This window comes from Camelus bactrianus, chromosome 6 (assembly GCF_048773025.1).
Source record: "Camelus bactrianus isolate YW-2024 breed Bactrian camel chromosome 6, ASM4877302v1, whole genome shotgun sequence".
NCBI lineage: Eukaryota > Metazoa > Chordata > Mammalia > Artiodactyla > Camelidae > Camelus > Camelus bactrianus.
The window spans coordinates 92,734,867-92,762,380 of NC_133544.1; the positions used below are offsets into that span (position 1 = coordinate 92,734,867).

Here is a 27,514-nt window from a genome sequence, read left to right on the forward strand (position 1 = left end):
ATGTACCTCCCAGAGCTAAAATAATGCCATTATCACACTTAAAATCAACTCTGTTGCAGAACATCCATTGATGAAAAAACACAGAACCTACCAGAAAAGATCTTCTGTGACTAAAGATACAAATAAGGAACCACAGCAAGACGCGTAGGAGGGGTGGAGTCGCAATATAGTCCAGTCCCATACCCGCAGGTGGCAGACCCACAAACCAGAGAACTACAATTGCAACAGATCCTCCCTAGGGAGTGGGGGTGGGGAGGTCTGAGACCCACATCAGGCTCCCCAGACCAAGGGTCCTGCACCCAGAGTATCTGACTTTGAAAGCCCAGTGGGGCTTACTTTTGGGAGTCCCAGAGGGCTGGTGGAAATAGACACTTCACTCCTGAACAGTGCACACAAAAATTTCACCTGCTCCAGGCCTCGGGGCAGAAGCAGTCCTCTGACAGGCGCCTGGGTCGGACCTACCTGCTGCTCTCAGTCTCCTAGAGAGGCAGGCGGCTACTGCAGCTCATCTGGACACACAGACACTGGTGGCAGCATGTTGGGGAGACTGTGCTACCATGTGGACACGGGCTGCCCAGCGCCACTGTGGAATCCTCCTTCCAGCTTATTAGCTCCAGGACCCAGGCAGACCCTGGCCCAACAGCCTGTAGATGCCAGTGCTGGGACGCCTCGGGCCAAGCAACTAACTAGGCAGGGACACAGCCCCACGCACCAGCAGTCAGGCTGCCTTAAGACACCCTGAGCCAACAGCCAGGGTGCTTGCTCTAGCTTCCAGACCAACCTGATCCAAGAGGGGGCAGACACCAACAGCACTGAAGGAAAAAAGCAGTTCCACAGCTGTGGACCCAGACTCCCAACAGCTGTCCAGGTCTTGCACTGAGACCCGCTGGGCCCTGGACCCATGCACTAGCAGGCCAACATGAACTTCGGGATGCCCAGGACCCTGCAACCAACTATATCGGGAATAGGTCCCACCCACCAGCAATAGGACAGCAACCAGCTCAGGGACTCCTGGGCCCCATGACCAGATTCCAGGACCTAGCTCTGCCTGCCTGTAGGCCAGCACTAGCCCCAGGATCTGGCTTTACCCACCAGTGGGTGGGCAACAGCCCCAGAGCCTCCTGGACCCTGACTGCCCACCAGTGAGCTAGCACTAACCCTCGGGGCCCCCCAGAGTCCCCCGGAGTTCCACAGTCAGCCACCTTGTGACCCAGTCCCACCAACCAGCAGTCAGCAGCCTCTACACAGGGATGGACTCAGATTATCATATTAAATGAAGTAAGGCAGACTGAGAAAGACAAATACCATGATATCACTTATATGTGGAATCTAAACAAAATGATACAAATTCTATTTACAAACCAAAAACACTCACAGACATAGAAAACAAACTGGTTACCAAAGGGGAAAGGGCAAGGAGGGATAAATTAGGAGCTGGGGATTAACAAACACACATCACTATATATAAAATAGATAAACAAGGACCTACAAGGACCTACAGTATAGCACAGAAAACTATATTCAATTTCTTGTAATAACAGAAAAGAATTTAAAAAAAGATGTATATATGTATGTATATGTATAACTGAATTATTTGCTGTACACCTGGAACACTATAGATCAACTACACTTCAATAAAAATGCTTTTTAAAAAGACCAAAAGCCAAAAAAAAAAAAATAATAAAGTCTATTTGTTTAAACACACACACATACACACAAAACAAAAACAAAAACACTAATTCAAAAAACTATATGCACTGTGATGTTCATAGCAGCATTATTTACAATTGCCAAGATATGGAAGCAACCTAGGTGCCCATCAACACATGGATGAAGACGTGGTGTGTATACACACGTATACATACATACATACATACATACACACACACACACACACACACACAGGAATATTATGCAACCTTAAAAAGTGAAATGATGCCATTTGCAACAATGTGGACAGATCTGGAGAGTATTATGGTAAGTGTAATAAGTAAGACAGATAAAGACAAATACCATACATTATCACTAACGTGGAATCTAAAAAATAAAACAAACTTGTGAATATAACAAAAAAGACTTCAGATATAAAGAACAAACTAGCAGTTCTTAGTGGGGATGGGGGTGGAGGGACAAGACAGAGGTAGGGAATTAACAGGTACAAACTATTATCTATAAAATAAATAAGCTACAAAGATATATTGTACAACACGGAATATAACCAACAGTTTATAATAACTATAAATGGAATATAACTTTTAAAAACTGAATCACTATGTTGTACAACTGAAAGGTATATAATACTGTACATCAGCTACACCTCAATAAAAATAAAGTTAGCTCAGCTCCACCCTGCCAGTCCCTCCACCATCCTCCTCAGACAGAAAGGGGGATCAAGTTGGCAGAGTTAGAGGATGTGGAGTTCACCTCCAACACACACATCAAACATGTATCTACAGGTGGGACAATTCTCTTGGAAAACCAACTGGAAACTGGCAGAAGAGCTCCTATACAACCAAAGTTGCAAGAAAGATTTCCATATAACCAGATAGGATTGGGGGGGAAAGCCATCAGGTTTGGACCTGTGCCCCTAGAAGGATCTGTAAGGAAGAGAAGGTCCAAACGGGCAGACTCTCACCCTGGGGAGCAAGCAGGTTGAGCCGCAATCTGGGCATCCCAGTTCTGGGGTCCTGCATGGAGAAGACAAGCCCCCTTGCCTGCCGGGATTTCACTGGGATAAACAGAAGGTCTGGAGAAGCCTAGATCCTCTCTCAAGGAGTGCACACATGATGCCTTGCTAACAGTAAGGGTGAAGAGAGCCTTGTGTTGGTGGCTGCCACTGCACCGCACTTCCCAATCCAAAGAGGGGAACACATTGGCCCCGCTCCCTACACAGCACAGCCTGGGCTGAGCCCTGAGAAAAGGCCTGGTCTAGCTACACTAAGACAGACCAGGGCACCCGGTGTGTAATTCAGTGGAGGCAGGGCGGCCACTGTCAGCGTGTGCACACCCGCACCACAAGAGCACAGCCACAGCTAAGCGCTGACTCTCAGGCAGACAGGCCCTGGGAGAGGACTTGATTTAGCTATGCAGACACTCCCCAGAGGACCTGGGGTGTGGTCCGGGTGGGGCAGCGATGGTCATTGTCAGTGTACGCAGAAGTAAGCAGCGGTTCATCTCCCTACAAGAGCGCCCCAGCTCTGCCCACTCCACACGGCAGCTTAGCCCTAGGTCTGGGACAGACAAGTGCTGGGAGAAGACTGCCAGAGAGGCAGCCCAGATCTCTGGAGGCAGCAGAACCACCTCAGTTCCCGCAGCCACACACCCCAACACCCAGCCCTAGCCTACTCTACATCATAGCCTTGCACTAGATCTGAGATGAACACGACAGAGGAAGGGAAACGACCTTGGGTTGCTTCTGAGCAGAAATGTGTGTGCATACACAGGTGATTCACAGGTAACTCCTCTGTGATCCCAAGGGCCTCATTTGTTCCAACAATCACCCCATTTGCAGCAGGACATGTGGCCAAGGGCAACAGAGCATGGTTGAACCCGATCCTCAGTGCTTCTACTCCAACAACTGAGAAGCAGACCCCACGCTTAACCGGACTGTGACAGCCATGGAGCAGAGAGAAAGCCCTGCAAGGCTCTAGACACTAACACCAACCACACCTTCTATTAAGAACCACATCTCCTATAATGGGCAGCACTCCCTGAGGAAAGGTCTGGCTGTCATCCATGCCTACATCAGTCCTCACATCAAAAACATCAGACACACGGTCCGCACAGGGATGCTCCCACATAAAAACACCCCTTCAAGACCACAGCAGACAACTATTTCTCCTAAATTCATAGAGACAGAGAACGTTAAGTAAAATGGAAAGGCAGAGGAACTACTCCCCATTAAAAGGGCAAGAGAAATTCCCTGAAAGAATAAATAATGAAACAGAGCTCACCCGTCTACTAGACGTGGAATTCAAAAACTTGGTAATATGCATTCTGTTCATTTTTATTGTGTGGTTGGCTTTATTCCTTTGATATTTACTTAAGTTTAAAAAGCTAAAGCTCTAAACTGTTCTTAGACACCATGGTCAGTACACATATGTAAGCCAAAAAAATGTGCAGTATATTGTATATATATTTACATGCAATATATTGTATATGTGCAGTCAAACAATTCTACCTAATAAAACTGAAAAAAGGTAATAAAAATGGTAATTGAATTAAGATTGTTGATAGAAATGCAGATCACTGTAAGAACTAAAAACTGTAAAGATGAAATAATCAAAAATAGACAATTCAAATGCTGAGATAAAAACCAATCTAGAAGCAATGAATAGCCAACTAAATGACACAGAAGAATGAGTAAGTGACTTGAAAGATACAGTAATGGAAATCACCCAATCAGAAGAGCAGACAGAAAGACAAATGGAAAAAAAAAATGAAAGCAACATAGAGGATCTATGGGACAATATAATATATGCCACCAACCTATGCATAATAGGGGCTCCAGAATGTTAAGAAAAAGAGGACTGAAAATGCACTTGAAGAAATTATGGCTGAAAACTTCTCAAACCTAAAGAAGGAAACAGACATGGAGGTACAGGAAGCACAGAAAGTCCCAAACAAGATGAACCCAAACAAACCCACATCAAGACATAATTAAAATGGCAAAAGTGAAAGATAAAGAGGATTCTAAAGGCAGCAGGAGAAAATGAAAAGTCACTTGCAAGAGACCCCTCCATAAGGCTATTAGCTGATGTCTCTGCAGAAACTTTGTGGGCCAGAAGGGAGCGGTATGATATAGTCAAAGTCCTAAAAGGGAAAAACCTGTCACCTAGGATAGTCAAGCCCTGCGCAAGATTATGATTTAGAATGGAAGGAGAGAGAAAGAATTTCTCAGACAAGGGGAAAGGGTATAGCTCATTTGGTAGAGCGCATGCTTGGCATGCATGAGGTCCTGGGTTCAATCCCCAGAATCTCCTCTAAGAATAAAATCAGTGAATAAACCTAAATACCTCCCCCTCCCACCAAAACAAAAACAAAAACAAAAAAAGAATTTCTCAGACAAGCAAAAACTGAAAGACTTCAGCAACGCCCTAAAAGAAACACTGAAGGTCTTCTCTAAATAGAAAAGCAAAAATCTATAGGAAAGGGAAAATCACAATAGGAACGGCAAATATATAAAAGGACTGAAGATTGCATAAATAAACCAGTACACAGATTAAAAAACAATTTAAAAAATTGTAGAAGTGAGTTTAACTACTGTAAACAGTAAAATGATAAGCAGGAAGATGTAAAACAGGACATCCAAAATTACAAAATGTAGAGGAGCGTAGTAAAAAAAAAAATGTAGGTCTTTTAGAATGTCCTTGAATTTGAATGACTATCAGTTTAAAGCAAGAAGATTTAGTTATGGGCCAACATACTTGAACTCCATGGTAACCACAAATCAAAAATATACAACAGAGTCACAAAAAAACAAAAAGAAAGGAATTCAAACATACTAAAAAAGAAAATCATCAAACCACAAAAAAAAGAGACATGATCAAATAGAAAACTGAAAAACAAGGATAAAAATGGCACTAAGTACATACCTATCAATAATTACTTTAAATGTCAATGGACTACTGTTCTAATTGAAAGGTATAGTGGCAGATTGGATAACAATACAGGAACCTGCAAAATGCTGCCTATAGGAGACTCACTTCAGGGTGAGAAACATACACAGAGCCAAAGTGAGGGGAAGGAAAAAGGTATTTCCTGCAAATGAAAATAATAAAGCAGTGGCAGAAATACTCATATCAGACAAAATAGACTTTAGAACAAAGACCAGAAAGACAAAGAAGGGGATTATATAAAATATATAATAATAAAAGGATCAGTACAAGAAGAGGGTATCACATTTGTGAACATATAAGCCACACCTAACATAGGAGCACCTAAATATATGAAGCAAATACTAACTGACACAAAGGAAGAAATTAAGGGAATAACAGTCGGAGACTTAACACACCACTAACATCAATGGACAGAAAATCAATAAGGCAACAGAGGTCTGACCAAGTTGGTGAAAGACTTATAGGCAGAGAAACTACAAAACACTGATTTAAAGAAATGGAAAGATATCCAATGCTCTTAGATTGAAAGAATATTGTTAAAATGGCCATACTACCCAAAGCAATCTACAGATTTAATGCGATCCCTATCAAGATACCCATGACATTTTTCACAGAACTACAACAAGCCTAAAATTTATATGGAATCAGAAAAGATCCAGAATTGCCAAAGCAATACTGAGGGGGAAAAAAAGAATGAAGCTGGAGGAATAACCCTCCAAGACATCAGACAATACTACAGAGCTACAGTAATCAAAACAGCGTGGAATTGGCACAAAAACAAACATACAGATAACTGGAACAAACAGAGAGCCCAGAAATAAACCCAAAGAACTATGGTCAATTAATCTTTGACAACAGGGGCAAGAATATACAATGGAGAAGAAGACAGTCTCTTTAGCAAGTGGTGTTGGGATAACTGGACAGCTTCATGTAAATCAATGAAGTTAGGACACTCCCTCACACCATACACAAAAATAAACTCAAAACGGCTTAAAGACTTAAACATAAGACAAGATACCATAAACCTCTTAGAAGAAAACATAGGCAAAACATTAGCTGACATCAATCTTAGCGATGTTCTCCTAGGACTGTCTAGCCAGGCAATAGAAATAAAAGCAAAAATAAACAAATGGAACCTAATTAACCTTATAAGCTTTTGCACAGCAAAGGAAACCATAAGCAAACAAAATGACAACCTACAGAATGGGAGAAAATATTTGCAAAAGATGATACTTACAAGGGCTTAAATTCCAGAATATAGAAACAGCTCATACAACTTCATAACAAAAAACCAAACAACCCAATCCAAAAATGGGCAGAAGATGTAAATAAGCAATTTTCCAATGAAGACATACAAATGGCCAACAGGCGCATGAAAAAAATGCTAAATATCACTGATTATCAGAGAAATGCAAATCAAAAACTACAATGAGGTATCACCTCACACCAGTCAGAATGGCCATCATTCAAAAGTCCACAAATGATAAATGCTGGAGAGGCTGTGGAGAAAAGGGAACCCTCCTACACTGCTGGTGGGAATGCAGTTTGGTGTAGCCATTATGGAAAACAGTATGGAGATTCCTCAAAAATCTAGACTTACCATATGATCCAGCAATTTCACTCCTGGGCATATATACAGAGGGAACCTTAATTCAAAAAGACACACGCACCCCAATATTCATAGCAGCATTATTTAAAATAGCCACAATATAGAAGCAACCTAAATGTCCATCGACAGATGACTGAATAAATTGTGGTATATTTATACAATGGAATACTACACAGCCACAAAAAATAATAATGCCATTTGCAGCAACATGGATGGACCTGGAGATCATCATTCTAAGTAAAGCTACAAGGAGAAAGAAAAATACCATATGACATCACTCATATGTGGAATCTAAAAAAAAAAAAAAAAAAAGGACACTATGAACTCATCTACAAAACAGAAAGATTCGCAGAGACAGTAAACATTCTTATGGTTACAGGGGGAAGAGAGTGGGAAGGGATAAATTTGGGAGTTTGAGATTTGCAAATGTTGGCCACTATATATAAAAATAGATAAAAAGACAGATTTCTTCTGTATAGCACAGGGAACTATATTCAGTATCTTGTAATAACCTATAATGAAAAAGAATATGAAAATGAATATATATATGTATATGCATGACTGGGACATTGTGCTGTACACCAGAAATTGACACATTGTAACTGACTATATTTCAATTTTTAAAAATCTCTAACCAAAGAAAAATAAATTCAGACCAAGATACTGAGGAAAAAAAAAAACAAGATGGTATTGACACAAAAATAGACATATAGATAAATGGAACAGAATAGCAAGCCCAGAAATAAACCCACGTGCCTATGGTCAATTAACCTATGACAAAGGAGGAAAGAATATACAAAGGAGAAAAGACAATCTCTTCAACAAGTGGTACTGGGAAAGCTGGACAGCTACATGTTAATCAATGAAATTAGAAAACTCCCTTCCATCATATACAAAAATAAACTCAAAATGGTTGAAAGACCTAAATATAAGACATAACACCAGAAAATTCCTAGAAAAGAACATGAGCAAAACACTGACATAAACTGTAGCAATTTTTCCTTAGATCAGCCTCCCCAAGGCAAAAGAAATAAAAGGAAAAATAAACAAATGGGACCTAATCAAACTTAAAAGTTTTTGCACAGCAAACGACACCATCAGCAAAATGAAAAGACAACCTACAGAATGGGATAAAATATTTACAAATGATGTGACCAACAGGGGGCTAATATCCAAAATATACAAACAGCTCATACAACTCAGTATCAAAAAACAACCGAATCAAAAAATGGGTAGAAGATCTAAATAGACATTTTTCCCAGCAAGACATACAGATGACCAACAGGCACATGAAAAGATGCTCAATATAACTATTAAAAAAATGTCAATCAGAACCACAATGAGGTATCACCTCACACCTGTTATAATACTTAGCATCAAAAAGTCTACAAATAGGGGGAGGATATAGCTTGAGTGGTAGAGCACAGGCTTAGCATACATAAGGTCCTGGGTTCAATCCCCAGTACCTCCTCTAAAACCGAATAAATATAATTACCTCCCCTAAAAATTAAAATAAATAAATAAATAAATAAATTTTTTTTTTTTAAGTCTACAAATAACACATGTTGGAGAGGATGTGGAGAAAAGGGACTCCTAGTACACTGTTGGTGGAAATGTAAATTGGTGCAGAAACTATGGAAAACTATGCAGGTTCCTTAAAAAACTAAAAATAGAGCTAATATATGATCCAGCAATCCCACTACTGGGTAAGTATTCAGAAAAGATGAAAACTCTAATTTAAAAAGACACATACACCCCCAAGTTCATAACAGCACTATATACAACAGCCAAGACATGGAAATAGTCTAAGTGTCTATCAACAGATGAATGGCTTAGGGTGTGTGTGTGTGTGTGTGTGTGTGTACACAAACATACATATATACATATTACTCAACCATATATATACATATTACTCAACCAAATAATAGAATGAAATACTGGCATTTTTAGCAACACGGACAGACCTAGAAAATATTAGATTTAGTGAATTCAGAGAAAGACAGACTATCCACATGTTGTCACTTACACATGGAATCTAAAAAACAATATAAATGAATCTATATACAAAACAGAAACAGATTCACAGACGTAGAAGACAAACTTTCAGTTACCAAAGGGGAGAGGGAGAGGTGGGAGGGACAAATTAGGGGTATGGGATTAACAGATATAAATTATTATACATAAAATAGATAAGCAACAATGATATACTGTAAAGCACAAGGAATTGTATTCAGTATCTAGTAATAATCTATAATGGAATATAATCAGAAAAAAAACAGTCACTATGCTATACACCTAAAATGAACACAGTATGGTAAATCAACTATACTTCAATAAAAAATTACTGATCTAAATATTTTTTTAAAGTTTTTAAGAAACATTGAAAAGTTTTAAAAAGTTGTTACAGGTTGATCAAACAGGCAACAAGAGTTCATTCATGGAAACCTTGTAAATCAATCTTGTAAATTCTGTTTAAAAAAGCAATCCACAACAGCTTGTTTCAAATTTTGCCACTAATCTCCCAAACAAAAGTGAGTATTGAATTTGCGAGATATATTTCAACATTTCAACTTTATTTAAGAACTTGCTTTTCTCTCTCAAAAAAATACAAAACTCATCCAATTACGTGATCTACGTCCCATGTGGTATAAAATAGTTGTTCATCCCACTGGACACATCACGTTTCAAGTGCCTGGGAGCCGCAGGTGGCTGGTGGCAGCCGTTTGGATAGCACAGATCTGGAACATTCCCATCCCAGTCAAGCCAGGCCTACCCCAGGTAGGTGACCCTTTGCACAGGACTCAAAACAGGGAGAGTGACAACCAAATGCAACGTGTGATCCCAAACCGGATCTTGGTCCAGGAAAAGGACCGCAAAGGCTCAACTGACAAAATTTGAATAAGATGTAAAGAAGAATAGTATCGTATCAGTGTTCATTTCCTGCTTATATAAGATGCTAATATGGGGGGAAGCTGAGTGAAGTGTATTTGGAAATTCTTGGTATTATTTCTGCAACTCCTTTTGTAAGTCTGAGATGATTTCAAAATTAAAAGTTTACAACTTTAAAAAATTATAAAACAAGAGGGGGAAATAAGAGTGCGTGCCTCCTATAATTGTCAAAGTGTACAAATAGGCGTGGGAGTAGAAGCAGCTGTGAAGTAAGCATGGCATTCGTAAAAGCCAGGGATTGAATTTAGGGTGATCCCTTTGTAAGTAATGGATGGAGCCCTTCGCTGGGTCGGGGAGACAGGAATACTGGGTTTGGCCCTTGACCTCAACACCTGATTAGCTTTTTACCCCACTCACCTGAGCCCCAGTGTCCTCTCTGAAAAGACACCCCTTGACCTCAGGGGACTGCTGTGGGGCTCCGATGAGATGCTGGAGATTAAAGTGAGCCGAGAGTTGTGGGAAGGGATTATCTGCAAAACCTGAGAGAGGCCCCCGAACCAATCCTTGTGACAAAGATAGCAAACATCTGCCTGCCGGTCCTGCATGACTGTGGGTTCCAGTGGAAGCAGCTGGAGGTCTGTTTACAGTGATTTTTTTTTTTTTTAAAGCCCTTACATGGCGATCCTCTTTTCAGTGGCCCCTGCTTTCAGGTCCCATGCTCCTGCAGGTCCAGCCCCTCTAGTTACATGGCTGTGCACCTCCTTGGGGCACTCGGGTCATCGTTTGCTTTCTTCCTGATGCTCTCTGCAAAAGACAAGAATCCCATTGCCTCATGTTGCCTAAGCTTTGCCTCATAGGGCTGGTCTGATGTTTTCATTGCCTGCCAGGGTTTGTGTTTAAAAAAAAAAAAAGATGCAACAATATTTAAGAACATTTTAGAAAAAGAACAAAGTCATCCCTAATTCCTCCCCTCTGAAAGGACTGTTTTCCCATCTTGTGTGTGGCAGCTGTGGGAGACCCACCACACAGGGGACCTTCACTTTGGTCCCCAATAACATGCTATCAACACTCATCCTTGTTGCCACATGACTGATGTACCTTCATTACTACGGGTGACTGCCTAGCACCCCATCCTGTGGTTGCCCCATAACGCACCATGCCTATAAACATTACAGAGTTTAAGCATTTTTCATCATGGGCTGATTTCGTTTTTAATGAGGAGTCAGTAAGAACCTGTTACTCCGCTTGCCTGATGGTTCCAGGTGGTGCTCTGAATTCCAAACCTCCAAATCCCAAAAAAAAGCTTTTGGGATTGACAGACTCAAATAGGTAGTGATGGCCTCAGAAATTTTATTTGACCAGATCTGACTGGTTCAACTCACATTAAGCCAGTTCTGGCCCGTAAGCCTTAACGTTTGTGAAAAACAACCCATTAGGCTGTTTCCGCCTTATTCCAAAATGGAAGGGGGAAAAAATCAAACTGGTATAGAGAGCCGATAGGAAGAGGCTGTTACTTCAATGGCTTTGGGGCTGTGACGGTCATAGGGATCATCTGGGCCACCCTCATTGCACAGATGGGGAGGCTCAGGCCAGGAGGCACTGTGAGTGGCCCCAGACTCTGCCTGAGTTTTGGAAGGAGGCAGGGCTAAGACCAGCAACCCGGAAGGTTCGGAGCCAGCGCCATGGCACTGAGGTCTGAGCAGCCCTTGGAGGGCCTTGCCACATTCAGTGGGGCCTGGCAGCTCTGACCCCTGGGGCCCACGCTGCTCTGAGCAGGACAGGGGACATCCTTACCAGCCAGGTCCCTCCTGCCAATGGCCACGAGGCCCTCGAATAGCTCTTTGCTGGGGTTCTCACCAGCCGTGACCACGCCATGCAGCCAGATGAGCAGCATCCGGTGGCCGTGCTCCCGGTAGCTCTTGGTGCCTGAAGACCGCGAGGGGAGAAAGAGATGAAGAAGGCATCAACCCTGTCTACCTTACCTGAGCGTGCCCCACACCGCCTCTGGAACAGCAGGTCCTTCTCCGAGCTCTGCTCAGCCCAGAAATGAGGAGGGGAGGGGAGGGGAGGGGAGGGGATGCGCAGCCTCAGATGGGTTGGGGGTGGGGTTTTCTATCAGGGACACCTGGACCTCCCCCGCCCCAGGCTTTCTCCTGAGCATCCACCAAGCATCCCGTTGGTGTTACTGAGAAGAGAGAAAGAACTGGCATTCGCTGTGGTACCACAATGTACGTGACTGTACTGTTCATCTCTCTGGCTGCTCACCATAATCTGTGCCTTGCATGCTGGCGGCCCTGTCTCCAGCTTAGTTAGAGACAGAGCTGGCCATGTTCTTGCCCCTGCCCCAGGGCTTCTCGGCCATAAATGCTCATTGGAAACACCTGGGAAGTTTTAGAAACTTGCCACCTGGGTCCCATCCCACCTCCCGCAAGATTCCTACACACTTGGATCTGGGTGCAGCCTAGGCACTGAGTGGTGTTAAGGCTTCCCAGGTGATTCCAAAGTTTGGAGAATAGGTGCCCACACTCTTCAGTGCTGGTGGTGGAGTTCACTGGTTACTGAAGTCTGTGACCAGGTCTGCTCTCCCAGCTGGGGACAGACACTGGGGCACAGCCATCAGGTCCAGGTCATCCGCCCACTGTGTCCGCTGATGTTCTGGCCTCTCTGCGCCCCCAGCAGGCACTTCCTCCGGTGCTTCTGCTCCCTAGCAGTTTCATTTGACCCTTTTATTCACTAACCCTTGTCCCCAGCCCCGTCATTTACCAGTGCTCCTTTATTGTCTATGAAATCCTCATCTCTAACAGAGTTTACTTTTGGACTCTCTGCTCTATTCCTCTACCTGATTTGCATATGTTTAAGTCACGTAGCTCTCTGTTAATTATTTTAACTTTCTAAGGTTGATTCTGGTTGAGTTAGACCCTCTTCACTTTTTTCCCCCAAATATTCACTTACATATTCCCTGTTTATTCTTTCAGATAAACTATAGAAATCCTTTAGTCAAGGACTACAGAATCCTTTAGTCAAGTTCCATAAAACCTCCTATTTTGATCTGATTAAAACTGGATCAAAGCTTTAATCTAATTTGGGGAAAATCAGTATCTACACGGCACTTTTTCTAGCTGGGAATACAGAAAGTCATTCCATTTACCTAAGTCTTATTTTATATAGTTCAACTACTTTTTAATACCCTCCTCATATGTCATTCATATATCTTTTTAGAAACACATACTATTATAAATGAAATATCTTTTAAAAAATACCTCTATATATTTTGCCCATTTATTGATGGTACACAGGAACACTGGTGTTTGTATATGTGATCATACATTTAGCTATTTTATTGAATTATTTCAGTCTAAGAGTTTTTCCATTGGTTCTTCTGGACTTCCTATGTATATAATTATAGTATCTGAAGTTAGTCTGTCTCTTCCTTTCCAATACTTACACTTTTTGTTTCTATATCTGTTTCATGCCTTAATACCAGGGCCAAAATTTCCAAACAGATATTAAATAGTTTCAACGGCAGCTCTTCTCCTTTAGCTCGATGTGTGGACACTGAGTATCGGCTCCAGCTGTTACACGAAGGATGTTTAGTTCACAGGTCAGTGCGGAGGGAGGGGCAGAGCACCTCGCCTGTGCAAAGGCCTGGAGCGGAGAAGAGCACTCAGCGTGTTGGAAAGGCTCTTGGTGAGGCTCTGCTGTGGGTGCATAGGTTTTCCCCCAGAAGCACAGACACCCCAAGTGCCCCCACGCCTCCACCCCGGTTGCTCTGGAATGCTGAGGCAAGGTGGTACCTGTCCACTGTTGCTCGATGGCAAGGACATGGGCCTCAGTGAACTCCCAGCAATAAGCCAGCTTCTTCCACTCATGGGGCCGCAGGTACCTGGAGGCCAGTTGCCAGAGCACGGAGCGGAGTTGCTGCGTCTCCTGCTGATGGTCCTGCTTAAAAGTCAAGCTCTTCCCACAGGGGTCACTGGGGTCCCTGCACGAGAGGCGGTCCTGTGGGGCAGACCCCAGAAGTGCAGCAGCCATCTGGGGGAAATCCCTGCCAGTCTCTCCCTCGTGAGCGTGGACCCAGAACTGGCATCATCACAGGCCTGGGGCTTAGTGTCCATCACTCTGGTTTCTGACTCCATGCTTTGCTTTGAATGTTGGCACCTGAGCTGCTTACACCGTGTCTCCATCCAGAATTCCTCTTCCCACCTCCCTGTCTCTCAACCCCATTGCCAAAGTCAAAAGACCGCCTACATGCTACCTCTTCTAAGAAGGCTTCCCAATTCCTCTCTTTTCTTTGTGTTCTTATAGCACAAGTATCAGTAGAATGACTGAGCAGCTATGGCTAAAACTAGCCAAGCCAAGAATCAGGCAGTAAGTAGACTTCCTGAATCCCAACAAGTAGAAAAGGGCGGGGTTACAGAATCCTTTCTACACAAAGCAGATGATAAAATGAGAGGTTATCAAAAAATTATGTAATAACATAAGTTAAACCCACAAAAGCCTAAGTTAGCCCCTCAAAAAGATGTGGATGCAGAGTTCTGGTTGTTAGAAAGATCAGATGAGTTCTGGCGTCTGTAGCGCCAAAACTTACATCCGGGTGAACAGTGCTGGCTGGTGACCTGGGAGGTGATGATCTGGGAACTTGCCTCTCACCGGGGGTGGTAAAAGCCGTTTCCTTAGAGCAACGTTCTCAGCTGCATCTTACATTGGGATCATCCGGGAGCTTTAAGAACTGCAGAAGCTTGGCCCTCACTCCTGAGATTCCGATTGAATTGGTCTGGGGGTAGGAAGGGGGGATTTGTGATTCTAACTGCACCACTGCTTTAGTGCTGAGAACTTTTAAAGCCTGGGGTGCTTTAAAGTTAAGTATAGACATGAATAAGTTCACCAAACCATTGGTATTAATATTTAGGAGTAATCTATTGTATGCAAAGGGGTTGTAATGCTTACAAGACTCTAGCTTGCTGGTGAAAGAAGATGTCTTATGATTCCTATGGAAATTTATTATCAATCAATTGACTTTGGAACAGGTGTAAGAGAAGGTTAGTAAGTCTGTAATCAATAAGGGAATGTTTACGATATTTGAGATTTACTTTATAGGTTTGATTTATTGAATTTACTAGGATAATTTAAGAACTTAGGGTGCATTTGAAGTGCTTAAAAAGAAAATTTATTACATTAAGTGTATCCATTCAGTTAAAATGTTTAAGGTGGTTTAAGTTTAAATGCGGGATCTCCCCTTGAAGGGAAGGGTGTAGTTCAGTGGTAGCGTGTGCACTTAGCACGCACGAGGTCCTGGGTTCAATTCCCAGTACTTCTGTTAAAATGAATTAACCTAATTACCTCCCCTCCAAAAATGAAACAAACAAACAAGGCTTCTTTGAAAGTGACTGTTAAAATTTACTAGTTGTATGAATACAATAATGTTTTTTAAATTAATTTAAAAGATTAAGGAAAACTTGGATTTAAATTTTGTAAAAAATTTAGTACTAATTTCTAAAACTGAAATAAATGCCAAAATTTATTTCCTGTGTAGAAACACAACCCTCAAGACACCAAAAGACTGCACCTACCCCCATTTGCTGACATTAGAACTGTAAATGAATAACCTTACATCTGCCACTCCTCTGTCCCAACATTGCCACAGACATCACTAGTCAATCCCAGCACACCTTCCTTCTGCGTTCAGAAACTTGCCTGAATAGAATACCCCAAGCCACAATTCCAATCACCTGGAGCTGACAGTGAGTCGGAACCAACTTGCCATCGCTTTACTCACACCTGTGTGCATTCCTCCATCAACCAGAAGTTACAGCAGTGTCTAGTAGGATCTCCACATTGGCATGGAGCTCAGTCAGCCTTATTTCAGGGTGGTTTCAGTGCTCACCTATCTCTGGATGCCCCCAAACCACCCTGATGGTAGGTAAGGCAGGAATTATCACTCCTTTGGAAAATGAGGGGTCCCTGAACTGGTCAGGGCTGGGGTTCAAAGCCAGCTCCGCCTGGAGCGACGGCCACTCCATCTCCAACAAGGAGAGACCAAGGGCAGGGACTCAGTACCTTCTCCCACCTGTAGAAGCGATCAGCTTTTATGATCATGTCCACCAGGCTGACGTGGTTGCTGCGGGCGGCCACTGCCAGGGCAGTTTTTCCTTGCTGCAGGTAAGAGACGAGAAGGGAAGCCAGAGTTTCTAGAAGAGGGTGTAGGGTGGCCTCCAGCACTGAGTACAGACCCTGCTGCCCAAAGAAAGCCACTTCCGGCAGTCTACACTGGAGAGCAGAAAGGCTTTCCAGGCATGACTCGGGATGTGGGAAAAGTCACAGGCAGAATAAGGCAATAATAATAATTCCAGCCACCACCTCTTGTGTTGCTTTAGAGTAGGAAGACTTAGTGCTTATGAAACTCAGCCTGAATAAACTCTTCAACATCATCTATGGGTAGATGTTACCAGCCCCATTTCTCAGATGAAAGCAGAACCCACAGAAGGGGCTTGGGCCCCTGTGTCACGCTTGCCGCCTCCCCTCAGGCTCCCAGGCTTCCCGCACAGTGCTGGCCTCAGCCCCCTCCAGGGACCTGCAGGGAGACGGGAAGCTCCTCTCCGCACTTGGCCGGCTGCCCTGGGGCCCAGCTCACAGCGGGCCACCCCTCCCAGGTCCAGCCTCAGGGCCAGTTCCCTGCCCCCACCTCTTGTCCACAAAATCCCAAGGGCTGGACCACAAGTGCAAGTACCCTCCCCTTCATGAGCCTGTGAATCCTCGGCCTCATACCAAGTCTTCAGCTCTCCTCAAACCTCTGACCACCTGAGGAGTTAGTCACCCCAGAGGCACAATAACCTGGGAAACCTATTTGACACATAGGGAGTTGTGGGGTGGTGATGCACTGTTCCTCAAGCCCCTCTCACTTCTCCCCACCAGATGACTCTAGGAGCTCAAAGTCTGACAGGGACCATGAACAGAATACGACCATATCACAGGCCAAGACCAGGAGAGGGAAGGGCCAAGTGCTCAGAGGAGACAGGGGAAGGTGGTGGAAGGGCAGGAATGCTTCCTGGAGGAGGCTGCATTTGAGTTGACATATAATGGATGAGAGGCCTTGAACACTCTGGGAGCAGGAGGCGTTTGAGCAGGGTCTCTGGCAAAGAGAGAGCTGTGAAAGTTTGAAAGGGAGGCTGGTTGTGAGCAGAAGTACCTTATCTCTCAGGTTTAAGTTAACCCCAGCAACGAGGAGCATCTCTGCTATGTCCTGCCAGGCGTGCTCTGCAGCAAGGTGTAGGGGTGTCTGCTGCCTCTGGAGAAGAAGCCAAGGGGACAGGGAACAGAAAAGCATGTAGAGATGGCCCACGGCTCAAAACCAGGACAGGACCAAGGTGGGTATACGCCCAACTGGGCCTGAACAGAGTTTCTCAAAGAAGTTACAAGGGAGGGTAAACTGGGTTTAATCATAAAATAATTCTCAGCAGAGAAAACTTGGTAAAAACAAAAAAGTGGAAAGAACAAAGGAAAAAACACCGCTCACTAGCCCACCTAAGTCAACCTCTGCAATGATCCTAGTGCCTTTCATCTAGTTTTTTCTTTAATGCAGAAAGGTTTGTTTGATGGTTTCACAGATCTGAGATCATCTTGTGTATACATTTTGCATCTATAAAACTTTCTGCACATTATAAACTCTATAAACACCATTTTTAATAGCTCATAAGAACTGATCTATGTCTAGACCCTCATTTACCTATGTTTCAATTATGATTTGGGCCATTTTTGAAATGGAAACTGATAAACAGTGCTGCAATGAGGAGTATCTCGGTCCATGAGCTCTTAGTATATTTCTTGAGGCTCAACTTTCAGATGTGCAAATACTGACTGCCTTAAAGGTATATGTTATATTCCAGCAAACTGCTTTCCACCGCGAGTGGTTGCGTGTGGCGGCACCAGTTGGGGGAGTGGATTGTGGGGATGGGGGTTTAAAAGTGCTCCTGACTCATCACAACTTCAGGACTCAGAGGCCTCTTGTTACACAAGACAGTTCCAGTCATCCCTGCCCTGGGAATTTTCCCTAAGGAAAAAATAATAATAATAATAAAAGGAAAAGGTTGAATGTAGGCAGATGCTTACTGCGGTGTTCTATATATCGTGAGAAAAACTCAGAAATACCCAAACGTTCAAAATAGAGAAACGGTTGGGAAAGTGATGCTAGCTTCCACAAATATTCAAACAGTTTTTACAAATAAAACAGCAATTCCTCAACTCTGGGCCAGGCTAGTAGACCACAGCCAAGCCCTGGGTCTCTGCGGCCCCGACGGTTTCTGCAGCCACTTACATGGTCAGTGGCGTCCAGGTCACTGCCGGAGTCGATGAGGAGCTGCACCAGGACTGGGAAGTTGTGCCTCACAGCGAGGTGCAGAGGAGAGGCGCCCTGCTGCGGGGGAGACACACAGATCAATGGATGGCACCCTCCCAGGACTGCCCAGCTGCAGGTTGGGGCTGGAAGATGGGAGTTGGGAGGGATATAGACAGTGCTTCTGAGTCTGACCCTTGTCGCTTCTCATATGACATGAGAGGCCAGAGGCATTTATAGCCCAAAGCCTGAATCCCAAACTGATCCCTGTAGTGTGCAGGGGGCCGGAAATCCCAAGTTGGAGACCTCGCTGTGCCAGGAACTCACTACATGACTTTGGACAAGTCATCTGGCTTCTCTGCTACTCTTCATCTGGCAAGTGATGTTTGCTGAGGTCCCTTCTAGCAACCACACCTTAAGATTCTCTGATATCCCACCTACTCCCATTTACTCGTATTAAAGTAGGTAGAAAGTATGTAGAAATGATATTATTCTTATTAGTACGTTCATCTTACAAATGAGAACACTTAGTGAGTTCAGAAAACTTACCCAACTCTTGGGGAAGGTATAGCTCAAGTGGTAGAGCACATACTTAGCAAGCATGAGGTCCTGGGTTCAATCCCCAGTACCTCTTCTAAACATAAATAAATAAATGTAATTACCTCTCCCCACAAAAAGAAAAGAAAAGAAAACTTACCCAGCTTACCCAAGGGCACGTAACTAATAGAGACCTTGTGTTACTGGACTTTCTACCCCCAGAACCTAGGCAGGTGCCTGACAACTATTTTTATATGAAATGAATGAAAGAGAGAGCCAGCCGGGACCAGCAAAGAGGCCTCACTCCAAGTCCAACATCCATCCAAAGCCTCACTCAAGGCTGGAGAACTCCATCCCCAGTGGTCCCCTGTGACTCCTGACTACGTGACAAAGTGGAGAGACTGACTGCCACCGCATCACTCTAAGTGATATGGTGACACACAGGCAGTGTAATAGTATAAAGCCAGAAAAACCAATGGTTTAGATCTATACTTAGTGTGGAAAAACACCCTCACATACTGAGTATTAAAAGGTTGTAGAACAGAACACACAGACATACAACCAAAATGCCCACTATTGCCATTACTAGTTTAGACCAGAAAGAAAAAAAAGTTTATGTATATTGGAAAAGAAGATTTAAACTATATGATTATTTATAGGCAAAGTGATTATATATTTAGCCAGATTATGCAACATTGTAAAATGACTATAACTCAATAAAAAAAGTTTTTAAAAAATTAAATACATAAAAAATAATTTAAAAAAATATTTAACCAGATTAAAATAGTTACTATAACCCTCCCCCCAAAAAAACTCTAGCAAAATTAATGAAAAGTCACATAGAAGATAAAAATACTAAAGTCGGATGTTGGGAGCCAACCAGAATGTCTACTACCTATTAAAGTATTTTTTGAAAAAACCCATTCCTCTTGTGGGGAGGGTATAGCTCAGTGGTAGAGTGCATGCTTAGCATGCATGAGGTCCTGGGTTCAATTCCCAGTACCTCCATTAAAAGTAAATAAATAAACCCAATTACCTCTATCCCCTACAAAAAAATAAACAAAAAATTTAAAAAGAAAAAAAGATTAGAATATAATGAGTATAATAAAATTATTTAAAAAATACCAAAGTCAATAGCATTCCTATATTGAATGCCTTCAAGAAATGACATATTTTTAAAAGCTATCCTGTTCACAATGGTCAAAAAATATAAAGTACATATGAAGAGTATAATTGGAAATAGATATTACAAAGGCAAATGAAAAGACTATAGAACATCACTGAGGGATATAAAAGAAGACATAAAGACATGGCAAGGCATGTTCCTGGTGAAAAAATAAAACATTGCAAAGACGACCATTTTCTCTTAGATTATTTACAAGCTTAATGTAATTCCAAGCCCAGATTTCAAGAAGTACCAAACAGTATTCTAAAACATAGCGAGAAAAAAAATTTAAAACCCAGGTAAAACTACCTGGGTAGAATTTCAACAGTGTCCTCAGATCATTGCTAAGTAAGTGAAATCAAAATCAGGCCAAAAGAAGGCGCGCTGTGAGAGTGAACGGGCAAACACTGGGAACCGGCTCCAGAGCCTGACACAGATGAGCCTGGGAACTTATCAGAGCCTGGCTCTCCAGGAAGCGGCTAGCCACAGGGATAAAATAACCCAGCATGCTGGATCTGGCCCCCGCTGTCCTGGAAACAGGTCTGGGGGAGTGTGGTGTGGCGAGAGAGTAATGTTGCTTTTCATTGTTTTACATTTTATGTATAAAAACCAAAAGAACCAAAAAAAAACAAAAGGTGTCTGGTGAAAAGCCTTCTTCCCACCCCAATAACCCAGCTGCTCAGTTCTCCCCACTCCCCAACCCCGATGGTAACATCTTACAAAGATCCGAACCGGAATCTTGACATCAATAATGCTCACCATCTTAGTCAGATCTCCCCAGTTTCACTGGTAGTCATTTGTACACGTGTGTGTTCTATGTAATTTTATGTAGGTTCGTGTATCCACTACACACACAAGATACAGCACAGTTCCATCACCACGAAGATCCCTTGTGTTGCCCTTTTATACCCACATCCTCCTCCCTCCTCTGCCCCAACCCCCATCCCTAGCCCCCAGCAACCACTAATCTGTTCTCCATTTCTATTTTGAGCAGTGAGGTTGGGAGATTCTGCAGTGGAAACCCCCCTTCCATCCTGACCCTGCACTTACACGATCAGCCACATTGGTGCAGCCTCCTGCGTGGATGAGGGCCCGGGCCATGACCTCAGAGCCACCAAGGGCTGCGTAGTGGAGGCAGCTCTGCTTTTTCTAGAGGGAAACAGGCATCAATGCAGCCTCCTGAGGACCCCCAGCAGCGGGGTTTACAATGCATTATGGGATTCATTATTCCATTTGCAGCTTACAACCCACCTGGGGCTATTACCCCCATGAAACCCTGAGGCGGGAGAGATCAAGGGCTTGCCCAGACACACCTGGTGGTGAGTAAAAGGCATTCACTATGGTCTCAGGCTTTTCCTCGCCTCCCATCACGGGCCAAAGCCTCACAATTCCTTAGCCAGTACAGGCACGCAGAGTATAGACTCTGAGAAGATGGTTTTCTAAGAGAGGGGACTGATAAGATTCCTGCCCACCCCACCCCACCCCACATGCACTGCCGAGCTGGAGCTGGTCTCGGAGCTTCCGCACAGGAGCCTGGCAGGGCCAGACCAAGGGCTTTATCCTGGATAGGTGTTCATCTCAGGCAGGACCCACTGGGCGACCAACTGTCCTAGACCGCCTGGGACTGAAGGTTCCCTGGGATGCAAGACCTTCCGTTTTAAAGCCAGGACAGTATGGGGCAGACCAGGACAGGCTGGTTGCCTTCCCAAAGTCGCATCTGAGCCGGCGCACAGGGTGGGTGGGAACTCACCCACCTCTCAGTGGGAAATGCAATCACTCTGGGTTTGCCCCCTCCTCAGAGACCCTGCCACATGACCCTGCGAGGGCAAGGGGTGGGAGCATGGGAATGGAATGTGGTCTCTGCCAGAAACCTCAGATCAAGGCTGAAGCACAAGGCCCAGTGGAGGGCGCAGCTCCAACCCACCAGTGACCGTCAGCTGGACTCAAACCCCCAGTCACTAAAGTCTGGTGCTGTTAATATAGGGGAGGGGGCCACGGCATGTCACGTCTTTGCCCTCTCCCAGGGCCTAGTGCTGGGCACAGAGAAGGGGCCTTGCTGACCAAGGAGCAGCACCCTGCTGATGGAAAGACATGGCTGGGTGCCCTGGGACAGCCACCTTCCCTCTCTGGGTGGTAGGGATCCCACCCCAGCACCCCTGGGGTAGTAGTTCCCACACTTTCAAGAGTTCTGCAAATTAAATATTTTGTGACTTATAAAGCATTATTCACATTTAGGGGAATTTAAGATTGATATTATTATTAAATTTCCATTTGCCATTTTGCTATTTATTTCCTGTCTTTTTTGTTCTATTTCCCCTTGACTGCCTTCTTTTGTGTTAAGCAAGTATTTTTAGCATACCATTTTAATCCCCGTTTTTAAACTATTTTGCTATTATTTATATTATTCATTGGTAATATTATTTTTGCTACATTATTGAAATTTAGAACAGAGAATTCTAGACCCTGAAGCCACTCAACCAGCTAACAAAGATGATTTGTCACTGATCTAAAAATGAAAAACAAAACAAAACACCAACTCCCCACCTAAAGAAAGGCCACAACCCCTGTTTTCCAAGGACACAGAGAATTTCTAATGGCCGACTTACAAAATGCAGCGGTGAGGGAGAAGAGGTCTGTCCCAGAGTCCCACTCAGGCCCCAGCTCTGAGAGCCAGGCTCCTGCTGGGGACCCTCTCACTGGGCAAGGCAAGCATTTCAGGCCCTGAGCTCTGGAGTCAGAGGAATAGGCTTCCTAGACTCAGCTTTGCTTCTTATCAGCTTGAGACCTGGGGAAGTCACTGAACCTCTCCCATCTGTAAAATGGGGGGAATTCTTCTGAGGTAACAGTTATAAAAGGGCTGTGTGAACTGTCAGGTGCCCAACAATAAGACACTAGTGGGTACTGAGCTCCTGTCACGTCCTGGTCTCCATGCTAGGCATTAAATCCACACAGCAGTGTAAAAAAGTAAGTATATACTATCCCCAGTGTACAGGTGGGAAATGAGGCTCAGAGAGGTTGAGTAACTTGCCCGAGGTCACAGAGCTCAGCAGTAGAGACGCCTAGTCCAGAAGCTGGGCTGCTGCCTCAGAGCCTCTGTTCTGTGCACACAATGTTCAGGAATCACACAGTCTCAGCTCGGCAGCCGAGGGCAGACATGAGTCGTGGGGAGGCCCGGCTACCTGGGTGAGGGCGTTCACGCTGCTCCCAGCCCTGAGGAGGAGCTGCACACAGTCGGGGTGGATCCGTTCAGCAGCTGCGTGCAGGGCGGTCAGGCCTTCCTGAAACACGGGACAGAGGTGTGAGGACTCCTTGCACCATGGCTGCAGCTCCCCGCTGCCCTGCTACTGAGGACAACACCTGGTTATCTGTGATTCCCTGAGCCCTGCACCCGATTCTCACTTGGAGGGCAAATGGTGCATTCACTCCCTCCGTGCACAGCTCTGCTCATGTCCTCCTCCCCATCTCAGCCGCCTCACCCCTGCTCTATTCCCTCCTACTCCAGGAAACCCTCCCTGCCAGCCTGGCCACAGAGACCTCCCCCTTCTTTAACACACACCACGTGCACAACTTTTCCGAAATCCCTCATGCCCAGTGCCCCACTGAGCCTGGAGTTTTGTGCTGCTGCTCATCTGTCCTGCTGGGCTGTTAGTCTCAGAACATGTCCTCGCTCCTGGCTTCAGGGGCCCCACCAGGGGAAGGTCAGACTGTACCACACGTGGGCTGTGGGCTCCTCAAAGGCAAGGAGCAAGCCAGTGTCACACATCTCTGCGTCCCCCAGGCAGTGACTCACCGCATTCTGCTCCTCCAGGTCCAGCCTGATGTCCACGAGTCGCTGAAGCACAGCCAGGTGGCCCTGGCGGGCGGCCAGGTGAAGAGCCGTGTTCCCTTCCTGTGGGGAGAAGGGCTCCTGAGGGGCCAGTAGAATCATAGACCCTCAGAGGCCCTGGGAACCCACCGAGGTCCAGAGAGGGGAGACACAAAGGGTCACAGAGCAAGCCTGTGACGAGCTACAGCTCTGTGTGCTGGGCCAACGCCACCCTGCTCTGAGAACTGTACCCAAAATCTGAAAATCAGGGGCACTTTCAAGGGCCAACTTCTAGTCTCTCTTTTCTTACACTTTGAGACAGACACATTACTATTTTTTTTTTAATCCCTATTTTTTATGCTCCTGTCTAAGCTGGTCCCAACTCAGGGACTCCAGATCCATCCCCTCCCTCTGCTCAGGCCAAGGCCCCAGCGACTGTCCTCACACTTGGGCTGCACCCAGGCAGCCACATGACCCAGCCGCTCCCCTCCTGCATCTTTGCTCAAGACGTTAGCTTCTCATTCAGTGGGTGCGGCCCACCCTGATGGCACTGTTTAAAACGGCAGCTCCCAGCCCCTGTCCTCCTGACCCTAGTCTGCTTCTCCTGTTTCCCCAAAGCACTGACCCCCTGACACACTCCGCAGCCTACTTGTGTACTGTATTCACCGTCCATTGTCTGACTCTCTCTGCTTGAACCCAGCACCACAAGGGCAAGGATTTCTATTCGTTCTCTAAAGTTTCCCCACGTGCCTAAAATAGGACCTAGGGCACATGGCTGACACTCAACAAGAGGTTCAATGAGTCAGAAAAGAGATGGAGAGCTTGACATGTGTCTGGACTGGGAATAGCCTCCCCTCTCCTTGAGAAGTCTAAAGGTGACAGTGACAGAGCCAAGAGAGGTGGCTCCACTGGGCGGGTGAAGGACACCATGTTCTTTGTGTTGGAAGCGGCACCGCGGAGGGCAGCCTGTTCGAAGTCATCCTTAAAGAGACTTGCTACAGAGAAGCAACAGGAAGGTGAGGGGCCTCAGCGAAGAGGAAGCAGCTGGATGTGACATGCCCGAGAGAATGTGTGTCCCTATAGAGGACCCACAGACGGGGGTCCCCAGGAGGACCCCACAAGAGCATCCAGAAGGGAAGACCCAGCTCTGGCCATTCATCGCTCCCAGAAGGCTGCGGGGACATAGTGAGCCGAACCAATCATGGGGCCCTCCCGGCTTTCCTCCACCCTAGCCTGTGTCAGTACCTTCCCCAGGAAGAAAAGAAGACACTGAATTTAGGCACAGATCTTTAAAGGGCCCACTGAGCATGTGAACACGTACCAAAGCCAAAGCAGTACTTACAGCAGTTAAAAACATACCCCACCTCCCATGAAAGATACACACACACATAATCAGCTGTTACTACCGAGGATCAAGGATGAAACATTTAAATTTACTTTATGATCATCGTCATATTATATTAATAAATAAAATTAAGTTTAAGAAATCCCCTCAACAGCTGTGTTCTGCTCCTGTCCCACCGGCACTGTGGTTAACTCACTGCTGCAAGCGGGAATCAGAGAATCACGCTGGGGAGATGTAGCCACAGCGTGAAGCCTCTTGTGTTCAAAGAGACAGGAAGGAAGCAGGTGAACTGTGGGGGGCCGACATGTGCCCCTCAGTTAGCTGAGACAGGGTAGGGTTTTCCTCTTCCTTCTGGATTATAAATATCCACTTCCTGCCCTTGGAAGCTGCAGGTGGCATGGACCCCCCACCAGGGCACTCTGCCTGGACAGCGCAGGGAGCTGGGTGGAAGCGGCATTCGCTTTGGGCCTGGTGCCCTCTCGCTTCCACCCACAGGGATGTCCAGCCTCTCCACCTCTGTCCCCCCATGCAGGCTGGGCATTCCTAATAGAAGTCAGATCTTCAGTGGCCCAAAGCCTTGAAAAACTGATCGTGCCCGCTCCCCAGATGAAGTCCAAAATGAAAACACTTCTCAGCTAAAAACACAAAGCTTAACAGGGGCATGCAATTTTAAAAGCTTCTTCCTAGAATTTGTGATTGCAAGATTCTGGGTAAGGTCACCAAAGCTAGACTTTTCTTGCTTTCTGGTTTTGATGCTCCTGAGGCCCTGAATACATTTTTCTTCCTTCCTTCCTTTCTTTCTTTCTTTCTTTTAATTTATTTATTTACTTACTTACTTACTTACTTACTTACTTACTTACTTATTTATTTATTTATTTATTTATTTATTTATTTATTTATTTATTTATTTTGCCTCATGGTAGATATGCCCTTGCAAGGGCCATCCTTTACCCATCTCTGTTTACCCAGTTCTGGCCCAGGGCATGGCACGGAGCACGACCTGCTCAGCCCACGTTTCTAAAATGAAGGAAATCAGCCTGATCTGAACCTCAGAACCTTTTCATCCCATAAGGATGTGGACAGACAGATCAGGTGGAGACACCAAGGACTCAGAGCCCCAGGAGGCAGCCAGGTGAGAGGGAGGAGCATGGGGCTAGGCATCAGGATGCTGGTTATAAACCCAGCCCGATCTTTGGTTTGCTGTGTGACCCTGGCTAAAGAATCCCCCTCTCTGGGCCTCAGCTTCCACATCTGTAAAATGAGAAGGGTGAACTGGCCCTTGATGAAGACACCTTCCAGTTCTAGGGCCTTGTGGTCTGTCTGTGAGCTCTGTCACTAGCTTATGAACAGGACTCCTATTCTGGTTAAGCACATTAATCAGAAGATTAACAATGGAGTCCATCCCTTTGTTGGAAGCATTGTTTAGAAATTGCTGCAACATATTTGCTTAATGATTCGCAATGAGCCATAGATACAAGTCATTTGTAGGGCCGTCCCCTCTGGTCCCCATCCCTCACCCCTTCTCAGCGTACTGGATTCCTGCTTGGAAGCTCTCCACCCTGAATGCACTGCTCCCCCCTCAGCGCTCTCGTCCCACCTTTGTCATAATCACAGTAGATGACTAAACACAAAGCAAGCAGCTACCCAGCGGGTGTGTGGCTACCATCCCCCTAACTCTTCCCCATTCCCCCCAACAACAGACATCTGCAATGGAATCGCAGTCCCACTCAAACCCACTCCAGACTCCTAATCAGATTTGCCATCCTGGCTCCCCACACTCTTTAATAGGACTGTGGCATTGAATTCCTTGAGTAAGAAACTGTGTCTTGGGCATCTTTGTGCTCCTCACCCATAGCATGGGACTGGCCCATAGTGCGTGCTTGAAAAATGCCTGCCCCATGATCATCGAACACACGCGGGTCTTCGGGGCACCCATCTCTCGGGCACATGAGAGTTGGAAGTAGGTACAGGTGAGCTGCAAATGACCATCCTGGTCAGGAGCCCAGAGTCTTGCCCTCCCCTGGGACCCACAGTCACAGTACCTTGTCTTTGACACTGTGGTCACAGCCAGAGCCCACAAGGAAGTCCAGAGCATCCAGCTGCCCGTGCTCCGCAGCCTGGTGAAACGCGGTCCTTCCCAGCTGGCGGGGGTGGAGAAGGGAGTGAACCTTTCTCATCCCATCCACCTGGCCTCAGTTTCCCCAGCCACCCTGGGCT

At 45.2% G+C, this 27,514-nt stretch overlaps 1 protein-coding gene across 11 annotated transcripts in view; it reads right to left on the minus strand.

Annotated features, from left to right (window-relative positions):
- Positions 1–9,779: 9,779 nt before the first annotated feature.
- Positions 9,780–27,514, minus strand: part of ANKDD1A (ankyrin repeat and death domain containing 1A) — a 29,661-nt gene continuing 11,926 nt past the window's right edge. For 5 of the 11 annotated variants that reach the window (XM_074366330.1, XM_074366328.1, XM_074366335.1 and 2 more), the window contains 10 exons: positions 27,340–27,438; positions 23,938–24,036; positions 23,327–23,425; positions 21,198–21,296; positions 18,428–18,526; positions 17,303–17,401; positions 16,174–16,269; positions 13,911–14,115; positions 11,911–12,042; positions 9,780–10,920 (listed from right to left, as the gene is read on the minus strand). In XM_074366330.1, coding sequence (XP_074222431.1) covers positions 10,859–10,920; positions 11,911–12,042; positions 13,911–14,115; positions 16,174–16,269; positions 17,303–17,401; positions 18,428–18,526; positions 21,198–21,296; positions 23,327–23,425; positions 23,938–24,036; positions 27,340–27,438 — 1,089 coding nt within the window. In that variant the 3' untranslated portion in view covers positions 9,780–10,858. Of the gene's footprint in view, positions 10,921–11,910; positions 12,043–13,561; positions 13,762–13,910; positions 14,116–14,153; positions 14,891–16,173; positions 16,270–17,302; positions 17,402–18,427; positions 18,527–21,197; positions 21,297–23,326; positions 23,426–23,937; positions 24,037–27,339; positions 27,439–27,514 lie in introns of those variants that run through there. The other 6 variants (XM_074366329.1, XR_012507750.1, XM_074366331.1 and 3 more) reach the window with 6 other exon arrangements.